This window comes from Carcharodon carcharias, chromosome 10 (genome assembly GCF_017639515.1).
Source record: "Carcharodon carcharias isolate sCarCar2 chromosome 10, sCarCar2.pri, whole genome shotgun sequence".
NCBI lineage: Eukaryota > Metazoa > Chordata > Chondrichthyes > Lamniformes > Lamnidae > Carcharodon > Carcharodon carcharias.
The window spans coordinates 95756191-95773078 of NC_054476.1; the positions used below are offsets into that span (position 1 = coordinate 95756191).

At 48.6% G+C, this 16888-nt stretch overlaps 1 protein-coding gene across 1 annotated transcript in view; it reads right to left on the reverse strand.

Annotated features, from left to right (window-relative positions):
* The window catches only part of si:ch211-236l14.4 (SITS-binding protein), a 1411255-nt gene that overhangs the window by 1199043 nt on the left and 195324 nt on the right, over positions 1 to 16888 (reverse strand). The window contains exon 8 of the mRNA XM_041196805.1: positions 13137 to 13405. Coding sequence (XP_041052739.1) covers positions 13137 to 13405 — 269 coding nt within the window. The remainder of the gene's footprint in view (positions 1 to 13136; positions 13406 to 16888) is intronic.

The following is a 16888-nucleotide window of genomic DNA, read 5'->3' on the forward strand; positions in this document are numbered from 1 at the left end:
GTGCGAGAGTGAGCGAGACCATGAGAGAGAGAGAGTGTTCCAAAGAGAGAGAGAACATGCTAGGTAGAGAGCAAGAGAGAGCATTGAGAGAGAGAGCATAGGAATGAGAAACAGAGAGTGGGTGTGAGATAGAGACATGCAGAGAGCATGTGAGAGAGAGAGAGCACACGAGAGAGAGCATACACAAGAAAGGGAATGCGCGCCAGTGAGTGCATGAGAATTAATGGACTAGAGAGGGCGCGTGAGAGAGAGAGAGCGCATGAGAGAGAGAGGGCAAGTGAAAGACAGAGAGGGTGCTTGAGAGAGCACATGAGTGAGCAAGAGAGAGAGAGCACAATAGAGAGAGCAAGTGTGCAAGAGAGAGAGCGAGAGAGAAGGAGCGAGAGAGAGAGCTTGCAAGAGAGAAAGAGCATGCTAGATAGAGAGCAAGAACGCGAGAGAGCAAGAAAGCACACGAGAGAAAGAAAACACACGTGAGAGCACGAGAGAAAACACACGAGAGAGAGAGAGCGAGAAACAGAGAATGCACAAGAGAGAGAGCGAGAGAGAGCGTGCAAGGGACAAAGCGTACGAGAGACAGTGCATGAGAGAGAGACCAGGAATAGAGAGGGCACGTGAGAGAGAGAACACAAGAGTGAATGCGAGAGAGAGCGAGACTGTGAGAGATAGAGGGAGTGTGCCAAAGAGAGAGAGAACACACTAGGTAGAGAGCGAGAGAGAACATGTGAGAGAGTGCGCTTGTGAGAAAGACAGCACACACAACAGAGAGAATGCACGAGGCTGAATGCGTGAGAGAGAGCATGCAAGAGAGGGCAGATGAAAGAGAGAGTGTGAGAGAGAGAGAGAGACAAAGCTCGCAAGAAGAGAGAGAAAGCACGCAAGAGAGGGAAAACACATGAGAGAGAGAGAGCACGTGAGTGACAGAGAGAGAGAGAGACCAAGCAAGGGTGCGTGAGAAGGAGCACACAAGGGACAGCGAGAGAGGGTGCGTGAGTGAAAACACGAGAGAGAGCGAGAAAGAGCGGGAGCGGGCGAGAGAGGGAGTGAGAGTAAGGGAGTGCGCAAGAGAGAGAGCGAGTTGGAGACAGCGCACGAGAGAGAGCGTTCAAGAGAGAGCAAGAGAGAGCGCACAAGAGGGAGCAAGCAAGAGAGAGACAAAGTATGCGAGAGAGAGAGACAGCACGTGAGAGAGGGAAAACACGAGAGAGAGAGAGGGCATGAAAGTAAGAGAGCATGCGAGAGAGAGCAAGACCGCGAGAAACAGAGAGAGGGAGCGTGCCAGGTAGAGAACGAGAGAGAGCACGTGAGAGAGAGAGCACATGAGAGAGAGCAAGAGTGCAAGAGAGAGAGTGAGAGAGAGGGAGCGAGAGAGAGAGGGCACAACAGAGAGAGAGAGAGAGCTAGATAGAGACCAAGAATGCGAGAGAGTGAGAAAGCACATGAGAGAAAGAAAATACACGAGAGAACACGAGAGAAAGTGTGCAAGAGAGAGCGAGTGCACGAGAAACAGGGAATGCACAAGAGAGAGCGAGAGAGCATGCAAGTGACAGAGCATACGAGAGAGAGTGCATCAGAGAAGGAGCATGCGAGAGAGGGAGCACACAAGATAGAGAGAGCATGCCATGCAAGAGAGAGCACCTTAGAGAAAGCATGCAAAAGAGAGCGCGCGCGAAAGACCAAGAGAGCGCGCATGAGAGAGAGCATGCAAGAGAGAGCAAGAGAGAGTATGCAAGAGAGGGAGCGTGCAAGAGGGAGAGCGAGAGAGAGTCCACAAGAGAGAGCATGCACAAGAGTGAGAAAACACACGAGAGAGAGCAGGCAAGGGAGAGAGAAAACATGAGAGAGAACACGCACAAGGGAGAGAGAGCAAAAGCACAAGAAACAGAGAGAGAGCACACGTGACAGCTGGAGAGAGCATGTTTATAGAGAGCATATGAGAGAGTGCGCACAAGAGAGAGAGAGGGTGCATGAGAAAGAGCACGAGAGAGAGTGCATGAAAGAGAGAGCACACGAGAGAGAGAGGGCATGTGAAAGAGAGAGAGAGGCATGAGAGTGAGAGAGTGAGAGAGAGCGCAGGAGAGAGCAAATGAGAGAGAGAGAAAACACACGAGAGTAAGAGAGCACGAGAGTGAGTATGCAAGAGAGAGAGAATAAGATCGTGAGAGAGAGAGCATGAAAGAGTGAGACAGAGCATGCATGAGAGAGAGAACAAAAGCATGAGAAACAGAGAGAGAGAGCGCATGACATAGAGAGCTAGAGAGAGCATGTGAGAGTGAGAGCACAGGAGATAGAGCGTACAAGAGAGAGAAGGTGCGTGAGACAGAGCGTGAGAGAAAAGGCACATGAGAGACAGGGCGTGTGAAAGAGAGAGAGCGAGAGAGAGCGCGAGAGAGAGATAGAGCACGAGAGAGAGCACATGAGAGAGAGCACGCAAGACAGAGCGAGAGAGGGCACGTGAGAGGGAGACAGTAAGTGAGAACATGAGAGAGAAAGAGCACGAGAGAGAGCACACAAGAGAGGGAGCGTACGAGAGAGAGAGAGCGGGCATGAGAGGGAGAGCGTGCAAGAGAGAGCACACACAAGAGAGAGAGAGCAAGAGAACAAGAAACAGAAAGTGGGTGCGAGATAGACACCTACAGAGAGCACGTAAGAGAGAGAGCATACACAAGAGAGGGAATGCGCACCAGTGAGTGCGCGAGAATTAATGCGCCAGAGAGAGTGCACGACAGAGAGGGCAAGTGAAAGAGAGAGAGGGTGCGTTAGGGAGCACATGAGTGAGCACAAGAGAGAGAGCGCAGTAGAGAGAGCAAGAGTGCAAGAGTGCAAGAGAGTGAGAGAGAGGGAGCGAGAAAGAGAGCTCGCAAGAGAGAAAGAGCATGCTAGATAGAGAGCAAGAACGCAAGAGAGCGAGAAAGCACGTGAGAGAAAGAAAACGCACATGAGAGCACGAGAGAAAGTACGCAAGAGAGAGAGCACGAGAAACAGAGAATGCACAAGAGAGAGAGCGAGAGAGAGCGTGCAAGGGACAAAGCGTACGAGAGACAGTGCATGAGAGAGGGCACGCGAGAGAGAGGGAGCACAAGAGTGAGAGAGAGGGAATGTGCCAAAGAGAGAGAGAACACACTAGGTAGAGAGCGAAAGAGAGCATGTGAGAGAGAGCGCTTGTGAGAAAGAGAGCGCACACAACAGAGAGAATGCATGAGGGTGAGTGTGCGAGAGAGCACGTAAAAGAGAGAGGGCGCATGAAAGAGAGAGAGAGAGAGAGACAAAGCTCACAAGAGAGAGAGAAAGCACGCAAGAGAGGGAGAACACACGAGAGAGAGCGCGTGAGTGACAGAGAGAGAGAGACCGAGCGAGAGAGCATGAGAGGGAGCACACAAGGGAGAGCGAGAGAGGGTGCGTGAGTGAAAACATGAGAGAGAGCGAGAGAGAGAACAAGAGAGGGAGTGGGCGAGAGAGAGAGTGAGAGTAAGGGAGCACGCAAGAGAGAGAGCAAGTTGGAGAGAGCGCACGAGAGAGAGCATGCAAAAGAGAGCAAGAGAGAGTGCACAAGAGGGAGCAAGCAAGAGAGAGAGAAAGCATGCGAGAGACAGAGACAGCACGCAAGAGAGGGAAAACATGAGAGAGAGAGGACATGAAAGTAAGAGAGCGCATGAGAGAGAGCAAGACCGCGAGAAACAGAGAGAGGGAGTGTGCCATGTACAGAGGGAGAGAAAGCACGTGAGAGAGAGAGCACACGAGAGAGAGCATACACAAGAGAGAGAATGCGCGTGAGAATTAATGCATGAGAGAGGGCGCGTGAGAGAGAGAGAGAGCACATGAGAGAGAAAGAGAGGGCAAGTGAAAGAGAGAGAGGGTGCATGAGAGAGCACATGAGTGAGCACGAGAGAGAGAGTGCAAGAGAGAGAGCAAGAGTGCAAGAGAGAGTGAGAGAGGGAGCAAGAGACAGAGGGCGCAAGAGAGAGAGAGAGCTAGATAGAGAGCAAGAACACGAGAGAGCAAGAAAGCACATGAGACAGCACGAGAGAAAGCATGCAAGAGAGCGAGAGTGAGAGCGCAAGAAACAGGGAATGCAGAAGAGAGAGAGTGAGAGAGACCGTGCAACAGACAGAGCGTAAGAGAGAGAGGGCGTGAGAGAGGGAGCATGCGAGAGAGAGCGCGGGTGAGAACTTGAGAGAGCGCCCGCAAGAGACCGACAGAGAGCGCATGAGAGAGAGCGCGTGCAAGAGAGGGAGCATGCAACAGGGAGAGTGAGAAAGAGTGCACAAGAGAGAGCATGCACAAGAGTGAGAAAAAACATGAGAGAGAGCACGCAAGGGAGAGAGAGAGCAAGAGCGCGAGAAACAGAGAGAGACCACACGTGAGATAGAGAGCTAGAGAGAGCGTGTTTATAGAGAGAGCATATGAGAGAGCACATAAGGGAGAGAGGGTGCATGAGAAAGAGCACGAGAGAGAGAGTGCATGAAAAAGAGAGTGCATGAGCGAGAGGGCATGTGAAAGAGAGAGAGAGCCTTGAGAGCAAGAGAGTGAGAGAGAGAGAGTGCAGGAGAGAGCAAACGAGAGAGAGAGAAAACACCCGAGAGAGGGAGAGCACGTGAGAGAAAGAGTGCAAGAGCATGAGAGAGAGAGCACGAGAGAGAGTACACAAGACAGAGAGAATGAGAAAGTGAGAGAGCATGAAAGAGAGAGACAGAGCATGCATGAGAGACAGAATGCGAGCATGAGAAACAGAGAGAGAGCACATGAGATAGAGAGCTAGAGAGAGCACGTGAGAGAGCACATGAGAAAGAGCACACGAGAGAGAAGGTTCGTGAGACAGAGCGCGAGAGAAAAGACACATGAGAGAGAGAGACAGGGTGTGTGAAAGAGAGAGAGTGAGAGAGAGCGCGAGAGAGAGAGAGCACGAGAGAGAATGCATGAGAGAAAGCACGCTAGAGAGAGTGAGAGATGGCACGTGAGAGAGAGAGAGACAGCAAGTGAGAACATGAGAGAGCGAGAAAGAGCGCACAAGAGAGGGAGCGTGCGAGAGAGAGAGTTGGCACGAGAGGGCAGCATGCAAGAGAGAGCTTGCACAAGAGTGAGAGAGCGAGAGCACGAGAAACAGAGAGTGGGTGCAAAATAGAGAGCTACAGAGAGCATGCGAGAGGGAGAGCACACAAGAGAGCACACGAAAGTGAGAGAGGGCACATGAGAGAGAGAGCACGTGAGAGTGAGAGAGAGAGAGAGTGAAACAGAGCATGAGAGAGAGAGAAAGCACTTGAGAGAGAGAAAACACGCGAGAGAGGGGACAAGAGCTTGAAAATCAGAGAGTAAGCACACCAGATAGAGAGCTAAAGAGAGCATGTAAGCAACAGAGCACACGAGAGAGAGCACACACAAGAGAGAGAATGCATGCGAGTCAGTGCACGAGAATTAATGCGCAAGAGAGGGCGCATGAGAGAGAAAGAGCGCACGAGAGAGAGAAAGGGCAAGTGAAGGAGAGAAGGTGCGTGAGAGAGCACATGAGTGAGCACGAAACAGTGAGCACAACAGAGAGAGCAAGGGTGCAAGAGAGAGAGCAAGAGAGAGGGAGCGAGAGAGAGAGAGCACAAGAGAGAGAGAGAGAGCTAGATAGGGACCAAGAACGCAAGAGATCGAGAAAGCACACCAGAGAAAGAAAACACACGAGAGAGCACGAGAGAAAGTGTGCAAGAGAGAGAGTGCGAGAAACAGAGAATGCACAAGAGAGAGAGTGAGAGAGAGCATGCAAGGAACAGAGTGTACTAGAGAGAGAGCGCATGAGAGAGGGAGCATGTGAAAAAGGGAGCACGCAAGAGAGAGAGAGCATGCCATGCAAGAGAGAGCACATGAGAGAGAGCACGCAAGAGAGAGTGTGTGAGAACACAAGAGAGGGCACACAAGAGACTGAGAGAGCACATGAGTGAGCACGAAAGAGAGAGTGCAAGAGAGAGAGCAAAAGTGCAAAAGAGAGAGTGAGAGGGAGCGAGAGAGGGTGCAAGAGAGAGAGAGCTCGCTAGATAGAGAGCAAGAATGCGAGAGAGCGAGAAAGCACACCAGAGAAAGAAAACATACGAGAGAGCACAAGAGAAAGCGTGCAAGAGAGAGAGCGAGAGCGCGAGAAACAGAGAATGCACAAGACAGAGAGCGAGAGAGAGCATGCAAGGGACAGAGCGTACGAGAAAGAGAGCGCATGAGAGCGGGAGCGTGCGAGAGAGGGAGCACGCAAGAGAGAGAGAGCATGCAGTGCAAGAGAGAGCACATGAGAGAGAGCACGCAAGAGAGAGCACGAGTGAGAACACGAGAGAGCACGCGCAAGAGACTGAGAGAACACATGAGTGAGCACGAAAGAGAGAGCGCAAGAGAGAGAGCAAGAGTGTAAGTGAGAGAGCGAGAGAGAGGGAACAAGAAAGTGAGGGCATGTGAGAGAGAGAGCATGTTAGATAGAGAGCAAGAACGCAAGAGAGCAAGAAAGCACACGAGAGAAAGAAAACACACGAGAGAGCACGAGAGAAAGCATCCAAGAGTGAGCGCATGAGAAACAGAGAATGCACAAAGTGAGAGAGCGGGAGAGAGCGTGCAAGGGACAGAGCGTATGAGAGAGAGCGCATGAGAGAGGGAGCATGTGAGAGAGAGAGCATGCAAGAGAGAGTGCGAGTGAGAACAAGAGAGAGTGCGCACGAGAGACCGAGAGACAGTGCATGAAAGAGAGTGAGCAAGAGAGAGCATGCAAGAGAGAGCGTGCAAGAGAGAGAGCGAGAGAGAGTGCACAAGAGAGAGCATGCACGAGAATGAGGAAACACGCAAAAGAGAGCATGCAAGGGAGAGAGAAAGCATAAGACAGAGCACGCGCAAGACAGAGAGAGCGAGAGCATGAGAAACAGAGAGAGTGTGCGTGAGATAGAGAGCTAGAGAGAGCATGTGAGAGAGAGAGCATATGAGAGAGAGTGCACAAGAGAGAGAGGATGCATGAGAAAGAGCACGAGAGAGAGAGAGTGCATGGAGAGAGAGGGTGCGTGAAAGAGAGAGAGAGTCATGAGAGCAAGAGAGTGAGAGAGAGAGCGCATCAGAGGGCAGACAAGAGAGAGAGAAAACATGAGAGAGAGAGTGCACGTGAGAGAAAGAGTGTGAGAGCGTGAGAGAGAGAGCACGGGAGAGAGAGTACGCAAGAGAGGGAGAATGAGAGTGTGAGAGAGAGAGCACGAAAGAGATAGATAGATAGAGCACGCATGAGAGAGAGACCGAGAGCATGAGAAAAAGAGAGAGAGCGCACAAGATAGAGAGCTAGAGAGAGCATGTGAGAGAGAGCACATGAGAGAGATCGCACAAGAGAGAGAAGGCATGTGAGACAGAGCGTGTGAGAACAGGCACATGAGAGAGAGAGAGGGTGCGTGAAAGAGAGAGAGAGCAAGAGAGAGAGAGTGCAAGAGAGAGAGAGCATGAGAGAGAGCGCATGAGAGAGCACGCTAGAGAGAGAAGGAGAGGGCATGTGAGAGAGACAGCAAGTGAGAACATGAGAGAGAGAGAGCGAGAGAGAGCGCACAAGAGAGGGAGATTGTGAGAGAGAGCAGGCACGAGAGTGAGAGCACGCAAGAGAGTGCACGCACAAGAGAGAGAGAGCGAGAGCATGAGAAACAGAGTGAGTGCGAGATAGAGAGCTACAGAGAGCACGTGAGAGGGAGAGCACATGAGAAAGCGCACAAGAGAGAGAGGGTACATGAGAGAGAGAACACGTGAGAGCGAGAGGGAGAGAGAGTGAGACAGAGCATGAGAGAGAGAGAAAGCACTTGAGAGAAAACACGCGAGAGAGAGTGCACGAGAGAGAGGATGAGAGTGCGAAAAACAGAGAGTGAGCACACGAGATAGAGAGCTAGAGAAAGCAAGTGAGAGAGAGTGCACACGAGAGAGTGCACAAGAGAGAGATAAAGCTCACAAGAGAGAGAGAAAGCACGCAAGAGAGGGAAAACACACGAGAGAGAGAGCACATGAGTGGGAAAGAGAGAGAGACTGAGCGAGAACGCATGAGAGTGAGCACGCAAGGGAGAGCAAGAGAGGGCGCGTGAGTGAAAACACGAGAGAGAGTGCGAGAGAGAGATCAAGACAGGGAGCGGACGAGAGAGAACATGCGAGGGACAGAATGTGAGAGGGAGAGAGACCGCGAGAGAGAGAGAGCACGAGAGAGCCATAGGGAGTGCAAGAGAGAAAGAGCATGAGAGTGAGGGCGCGTGAGAGCAAGAGAGGACGAGAGAGAGCACGCGCACGCTAGAGAGAGCACAGGCGATAGAGAGCGCACTTGAGAGAGAGAAAGCCTGTGAGAAAGAGAAAACACGTGAGAGAGAGCACAAGAGAGAGAGCGCACGTGCACGAAAGAGGACATAAGGGAGTGTGCATGGGAGAAAGAGCACACGCATGTGTAAGAGAGGGTGAGATGGAGTATAAGTGAGAGAGAGAACTAGAGAGAGCACATGTGTGCGAGAGGGAGCGCACGACAGAGAGAGTGAGAGAGAGAGAGACAAAGCTCACGAGAGAGAGAGAAAGCATGCAAGAGAGGGAAGACACACAAGAGAGAGATAGCACCTGAGAGAGAGAGAAGGCGCGGGCGAGAGGATGCGTGAGAGAGAGAGAGCACACGAGAGAGAGAGAGGGCAAGTGAAAGAGAGAGAGGGTGTGTGAGAGAGCACATGAGTGAGCACGAGAGAGAGAGCACAAGAGAGAGAGCAACAGTGCAAGAGAGAGAGCAAGAGAGAGGGAGTGAGAAAGAGTACGCAAGAGAGAGAGAGCTCGCTTGATAGAGAGCAAGAACACGAGAGAGCGAGAAAGCACACGAGAGAAAGAAAACACACGAGCGAGCACGAGAAAAAGTGCGCAAGAGAGAGAGAGACCGAAAGTGCGGGAAACAGAGAATGCACAAGAGAGAGAGCAAGTGGGAGCATCCAAGGGACAGAGCATACGAGAGACAGCGCATGAGAGACAGAGAGACTGCGAGAGAGAGAGGGCACGCGAAAGAGAGAGAGCACGAGAGAGACATAGAGTGCAAGAGAGAGAGAAAGCACGAGAGTGAGTGTGAGAGTGAGCGAGACCATGAGAGAGAGTGTTCCAAAGAGAGAGAGAACATGCTAGGTAGAGAGCGAGAGAGAGCATTGAGAGAGGGAGCATGTGAGAAAGAGAGCACACACAACAGAGAGAATGCACGAGGGTGAGTGCGCAAGAGACAGCATGTGAGAGAGAGAGGGTGCGTGAAAGAGAGAGTGAGAGAAAGTGAGAGAGAGAGAGAGAGAAAGCACACAAGAGAGGGAAAACACACTAGAGAGAGAGAATGCATGAGTGAGAGAGAGAGAGAGAGACCGAGCGAGAGCAAGTGAGAGGGAGCACTTAAGGGAGAACAAGAGAGGGCGCATGAGTAAAAACACGAAAGAGAGCGAGAAAGAGAGCAAAAGAGGGCATGGGCGAGAGAGAGGGTGAGAGTAAGGGAGCACGCGAGAGAGAGAGCGAATTGGAGAGACCACATGAGAGAGAGAGCGTGCAAGAGAAAGCAAGAGAGAGCGCGCAAGAGGAAGCAAGTGAGAGAGAGAGAGAGAAAGCATGCAAGAGAGAGAGACAGCACGCGAGAGAGGGAAAACATGAGAGAGAGCGGGCATGAAAGCGAGAGAGTGCACGAGAAATAGCAAGAGCGTGAGAAACAAAGAGAGAGAGCATGCCAGGTAGCGAGCGAGAGAGAGCACATGAGAGAGCCGACGAGAGAGAGTGTACACAAGAGAGAGAATGCACGTGAGAATTAATGCACTAGAGAGGGTACATGAGAGAGAGAGAGTGCACGAGATAGAGAGGGCAAGTGAAAGAGAGAGAGGGTGCATGAGAGAGCACATAGTGAGCATGAGAGAGAGAGCGCAAGAGAGAGAGCAAGAGTGCAAGAGAGAGAGTGAGAGAGAGGGAGCGAGAGAGAGAGGGTGCATGAGAGAGAGAGAGAGAGCTAAATAGAGAGTAAGAACACGAGAGAGCGAGAAAGCACACCAGAGAAAAAAAACACACAAGAGAAAGCGTGCAAGAGAGAGAGAGCGAGAGAGAGCGTGCAAGGGATAGTGCGTACGAGAGAGAGCGCATGAGAGAGGGAGCATGTGAGAGAGGGAGCACGCAAGAGAGATAGAGCATGCCGTGCAAGAGAGAGCACATGAGAGCGAGCACACAAGAAATAGCGCGAGTGAGAACATGAGAGAGCGCGTGTGAGAGACTGAGAGAGCACATGAGAGAGAGCGAGAGAGAGCATGCAAGAGAGCGAAAGAGTACGTGAGAGTGAGCTCAAGATAGAGCGTGCGAGAGAGGGAGTGCGAGAGATCAAGAGAGCGCGAGAGAGAGGGCGTGCAAGAGAGAGAGAGTTTGCAAGAGAGAGCACATGAGAAAGTGCGCAAGACATAGAGGGAAAGTGCGAGAGAGCACAAAAGAGAGAGAACACGTGACAGAGAAAGACAGTGCACAAAAGAGAGAGAGCACCCGAGAGAGTGCGTGAGAGCGAGCGCAAGCAAAAGCGCAAGAGAGGGAGCAAGAGAGAGGGAGAGAGAGAGCGTGCAAGGGACAGAGTGAGAGAAGGTGCACACGAGGGAGTGAGAGAGAGCGCGCCAGAGAGAGACGGAAAGAGAGAGCGTGCGAGAGAGCATGGGAGGTTGAGAGAGCGCGAGGTACACAGGGTAATAAAATGAGAGAGATAAAGATACACTCAGAGCGAGAGATAGAGAGAGATAAGGAGACAGAGAGGTCGAGACAGGGAAACTCAGGGTAAGAGTGAGAGAGGCTCAAGGTAATAAAGTGAGAGGTGGAGAGAGAGAGAGATACACAGGAAATAAAATGAGAGATTAAGAGAGATACTCAGGGTAATAGAGTGAGAGTCAAAGAGAGCAAGACTCAGGGTAATAGAGCGAGAGAGAGAAAAAAGAGAGAGAGACTCGATAACAGAGCTGGAGAGAGGGAGAATCTTAGGGTAGTAGAGCAAGAGAGAAAGAGGGCTTCTCAGGCAAGTGGGGAGTATTCCTTCACACTCCTGACTTGTGCCTTTAAGATGATGGACTGTTTTGTTAGGGCTCCTTGATGTCACACTCTATCAAATGTTTTATTATGTCAAAGGCATTCTGTCCTCACTTCTTGAGTTCAGCTCTTTTGTCCATATTTGGATTACGGCTATAATGAGATAAGGAGCCGAGTGGCCCTGGCAAAAATCAAAAAATGACATCAGTCATTGGGAAAATGTTAGAGTCTATTATAACGGATGGAATAGCAGAGCATTTAGAAATACCTAATATAATCAAGCAGAGTAAATATGGCTTCATGAAGGGGAAACCATGTCTGACAAATTTATTAGAATTATTTGAGGTGGTAACAAGCAGGATAGATAAAGGGGAACCAGGGGGCGTAATTGATTTGGATTTCCAAAAGGCTTTCAATAAGGTACCGCACATAAGACTACTTAATAAGATAAAAGCCCATGGTGTTGGGGTTAGTATATTAGCACGGACAGAGGATTGACTAACGAATAGAAGACAGAGTTGGGATAAGAGGGGCATTTTCAGAATAGTAACCTGTAACTAGTGGAGTGCCACAGGGATCAGTGCTGAGACCACAATTATTTGCAATATACATTAATGACTTAGATGAGGGAAGTGAATGTACTGTCACCAAGTTTGTGGATGACACAAAAGTAGATGGGAAGGCAAGTGATGAGGATGACAAGAAGTGTCTACAGATGGATATAGACAGGTTAAGTGAGTGGGCAAAAATGTGGCAGATGGAATACAATGTGGAAAAATGTGAGGTTATGCATTCTGGCAGGAAGAATAGATGGAGAAAGACTGCAGAAAGTTACAACACAGAGGGATTTGGGAGTCTTCATGCATAGATCCCAAAAAGCTAACATACAAGTTCAGCAGGTAATAGGGAAGGCAAATGGAATGTTGGCCTTTATTTCAAAGGGAATGGAATATAAAATAGGGAAGTCTTGCTAAATCTATACAACACACTAGTTAGACCACACCTAGATTACTGTGAATAGTTTTGGTCCCCTTATCTAAGGAAAGATATACTGGCACTGGAGGCAATCCAGAGAAGGTTCACTAGGTTGATCCCAGGTATGCAGGAATTTTCTTATGAGAAGAGGTTGAGTAGGTTGGGCCTGTACTCATTGGAGTTTAGAAGAAGGAGATGACCATATATTGAAACATATATGATTCTTAGGGGGCTTGGCAGGGTAGATGCTGAGAGGTTGTTTCATCTTGTGAGAGAGTCTAGGACCAGAGGGCATAATCTCAGAGTAAGGGGTTGTCCATTTAAGACAGATGAGGAGGAATTTCTTCTCTCAGAGGTAGTGAATCTGTGGAATTCTTTATCTTAGAGGACTGTAGAGGCTGAGTTGTTAAGTACGCTCAAGGCTGAGATAGACAGATTTTTAATCAGTAAGGGAATTGGGGGTTATGGGGAAAAGGCAGGAAAGTGGAGTTGAGGATTATCAGATCAGCCATGATCTCACTGAATGGCAGAACAGGCTTGATGGGCCAAATGGCCTACTTCTGCTTCTACGTCTTATGGTGTTATTGTCTGAAAATCTGTCTAACTCAGCCTTGAACATATTCAATGACCCAGCCTCCACTGCTCTGAGGAAGAGAATTCCAAAGACTACCAGCTCTCAAAGAAGAAATTGCTCCTCATCTCTATCTTAAATGGAAGCCCCTTATTTTTAAACTGTGTTCCCTGTTCTAGATTATCACATTAGAGGAAACAGCCTCTCAACATCTAACCTTTCAAGCCCCTTATCTTATATGTTTCAATAAGACCACCTCATTCTTCTAAACTCCAAACAGGCCCAACCTGCTCAACCTTTCATCCCAGGAATCAGCTGAGTGAACTTTCTCTGAACTGCCTCCAACACAAGTACATCCCTCCTTAAGGAGACCAGTCCAGTGCTCAGTACACCAGGTACGGTCTCCAATGCCCTGTACGGTTGTAGCAAGACTTTTACACTCCATTCCCTTTGCAATAAAGCTAACGTTCAATTTGCTTCCTAATTACTTGCCATATCTGCATGCTAACTGTTTGTGATTCATGTACAAGAAGACCCAGATCCATTGTGAGGGATTATAGAGAATGTCACATCTTACCGAGTAGCAGTAGTTATAATGGTTGTATTCCCCAGCTTCTCAGCCAGCAGTGTGAACTGGGTGATGTACTCATCACTGCTGAGCTGCCAGGAACACTGCTGCAACCGATCCATAAAGGGGCTTCCCTCTCCTCCATCCAGTGTCAGATATTTCACCTCCAACATTCTCTGAAGCCTGTGGGCCTGAGCAAGGAACCAGTCACATGCCTCCTCACTGCTGAGGTTCAGCTTCACAGCAAAGTTTCCCCTCCACTTCATCAAGAGGGGGGCCTGCAGACAGAAAAAAGGACATGTAGAATTGAGTGCCTTTTACACAGTACAAAGAGGACAGGTTGCATCCAGGCAGGGCTGGGGACCAATATCCCTGGGGGGGTGTTTGCTAGCGCTGTCAGGGAAGCTATAAACTATCATGGCGGGGGATGGGAACCTGAGCAAGGAGAGGGGGGAGGGGAACAAGGATAGAAACGAAAAACAGAAAAGTAAGAAGCAAAAGTGGAAGGCAAGAAACACATAGGGTCATGGTGCAAAATAAAGCTAAGATGACTAATAAGGTTAAAAAGACAAGTTTAAAGGTATTGTATGTTAATGCGCGGAGCATTTGCAATAAGGTAGATGAATTAACAGTGCAAATAGATATAAACGGTTATGATATAGTTGTAATTACAGAGACATCGCTGCAGAGCGACCAAGGATGGGGACTGAACATTCAGGGGTATTCAATATTTAGGAAGGACAGACAAATAGGGAAAGGAGTAGGGTAGCACTATTAGTAAAGGAGGAAATCAATGCACTAACGTGGGAGGACATTGGCTGAGCAAATCATGATGTGGAATCTGTTTGGGTGGAGATAAGAAACACCAAGGGGCAGAAAACATGGGTGGGGTTGTCTATATGCCCCCAAACACTAACAGATATGTAAGGGAAGGAATTAAACAAGAAATTAGAGATGCATGCAATAAGGGTACAACTGTAATCATAGGTGACTTAAATCTACATATAGATTGGACAAACCAAATTAGCAATAATACGCTGGAGGAGGATATCCTGGAGGACGTACGTGATGTTTTTTTTAGACCAATACATTGAGGAACCAATTAGAGAGCAGGCTATCATTGACTGGGTATTGTGCAATGAGAAATGATTAATTAACAATCTCGTGCAGGGTCCATTGGGGAAGAGCAACCATAGAATGATAGAATTGCTAGTAAGATGGAGAGTGAAGAAGTTGAATCCGAAACTGGGGTCCTGAATCTAAGTCAGTATTAATAAAAAAATGGTGCTAGAGAAATTAATGGGGTTAAAGGCTGAAAAATCCCCAGGGCCTGATAATCTACATCCCAAGGTACGAAAGGAAGTGGCCCTGAAAATATTGGATGCATTGGTGGTCATCTTCCAAAATTCTATCAACTCTGGCGCAGTTCCTACAGATTGGAGGGTGGCAAATGTAACCCCACTATTTAAGAAAGGAGGGAGAGAAAAAACAGAGAATTACAGACCAGTTAGCCTAACATCAATAGTAGGGAAAATGCTAGAGTCTACTATAAAAGACATGGTTACAGAACATTTGGAAAGTATTAATGAGATTAAACAAAGTCAGCATGGGTTTCTGAACGGGAAATCATGCTTAACTAATCTACTGGAGTTTTTTGAGGATGTAACTTGTAGAATAGATAAGGGAGAACCAGTGGATGTGGTGCATTTGGACTTCAAGAAGGCTTTTGATAAGGACCCACTTAAGAGGCTAGTGGGCAAAATTAAAGCACATGCGGTCAGGGGTAATATATTGACTTAGATTGAGAATTGATTGACAGACCTGAAACAGAGAGTGGGAATAAATGGGTCTTTTTCTGGATGGCAGGCGGTGACTAGTGGTGTACCTCAGGGATCAGTGCTTGGGCCCCAGCTATTCACGATATATATAAAAGACTTGGATGAGGAAACCAAATACAATATTTCTAAGTTTGCAGAAGACACAAAACTGGGCGGGATTGTGAGTTGTGAGGAGGATGTAAGGAAGCTTCAGGGTGATTTAGACAAGTTGTGAGTGTGGGCAAACACATGGCAGATGCAGTATAACGTGGATAAATGTGAAGTTATATGCTTCGGTGTGAAAAACAGAGAGGCAGTGTATTATTTAAATGGTGATATATTGGGAAATGTGGATGGACAAAGAGATTTGGGTGTCCTTGTACATCAGTCAATGAAAGTAAACAGGCAGGTACAGCAAGCAATTAGGAAGGCAAATGGTATGTTGGCCTTCATTGCAAGTGGATTTGAGTTCAGAAGTAGGGAGATCTTACTACAGTTATACAAGGCCTTGGTGAGACCACACCTGGAGCACTGGGTGTAGTTTTGGTCTCCCTACCGAAGAAAGGATATACTTGCCATAAAGAGAGTGTAGCGAAGGTTCACTAGGCTGATACCGGGGATGGCAGGACTGTTGTATAAGGAGAGTTTGGCTTGACTCGGCCTGTATTCACTAGAGTTTGAAAGAATGAGAGGGGATATGATTGAAACATATAAAATTCTAACAGGGCAAGACAGACTAGGTGCAGGGAAAATGTTTCCTCTGGCTGAGGAGTCTAGAACCAGGGGCCACAATCTCAGGATACAGGACAGGCCATTTAGGACTGAGCTGAGGAAAAGTTTCTTCACTCAGAGGGTGGTCAACCTGTGGAATTCTCTACCACAGAAGGCTGTGGATGCCTGGTCACTGAATATATTCAAGAAAGAAATTGATAATTTTTTGAATATTAGGGACGTCAAGGAGTATGGAGAGAAAGTGGGAATAGAACGTTGAGATAGACGATCAGCCATGATCATATTGAATGGTAGAGTAGGCTCGAAGGACCAAATGGCCCACTCCTGCTCCTAGTTTCTATGTTTCTATGAATGCTAACAGCGCAAAAGGTCAGCCAGCAGAGTCAGGAGTGAAACAGCCAGTGACATCAAGGGCATGGGAGACATTCTGTCTCCTAATTTGGTGAATAAGGGAGAGTCTGCAGTCAGCATTCTGGGCTTCATTAGAAATATACACACATTGCTGCCTTGCTAAAACAGCAGCCTGTCCCACTTTAGTGCAGACCTTCAGAAAGCAAGCAAGCCAAGGCCAGGCCTCCATTTGCTTCTCACACAGCAGCTGCCAAACAGAGCTATAATGCCATCAAGTTTCCACCTGTCTACTCCATATTTCCAGTCAGCACTGAACACTCACCGGGAAGGTAAAGCGTGGGGTTAGATACAGAGTAAAGCTCCCTCTACACTGTCCCCACAGCGTAAAGCTCCATCTGCACTATTCTGATCAAAAAATCCCAGGGCAGGTGCAGCACAGGGTTAGATACAGAGTAAAGTGCTCTCTATACCATCTCCATCAAACAATCCCAACATAGGTACAGCACAGGGTTAGATAAAGGTTAATTCTCCCTCTACACTGTCCACATCAAACACTCCCTGGACAAGTACAGCACATGGTTAGATACAGGGTAAGGATCCGTCTACATTATCTCCATCACATGCTCCCAGGGGAGCAACAGCACTGGGTTGGATACAGTGTAAAGCTCCCTCTACACTGTCCTGATCAAACACTCCCAGGACAGGTACAGCATGGGGTTAGTATAGAGTAAAGCTTCTTATACACCGTCCCCATCACTCTCAGCACAGATATGGCATTGGTTAGATAAAGAGTAAAGCTCCCTCTACACTGTCCCCATCAAACACTCCCAGGACAGGTACAGCACGGGGTTAGATACAGAG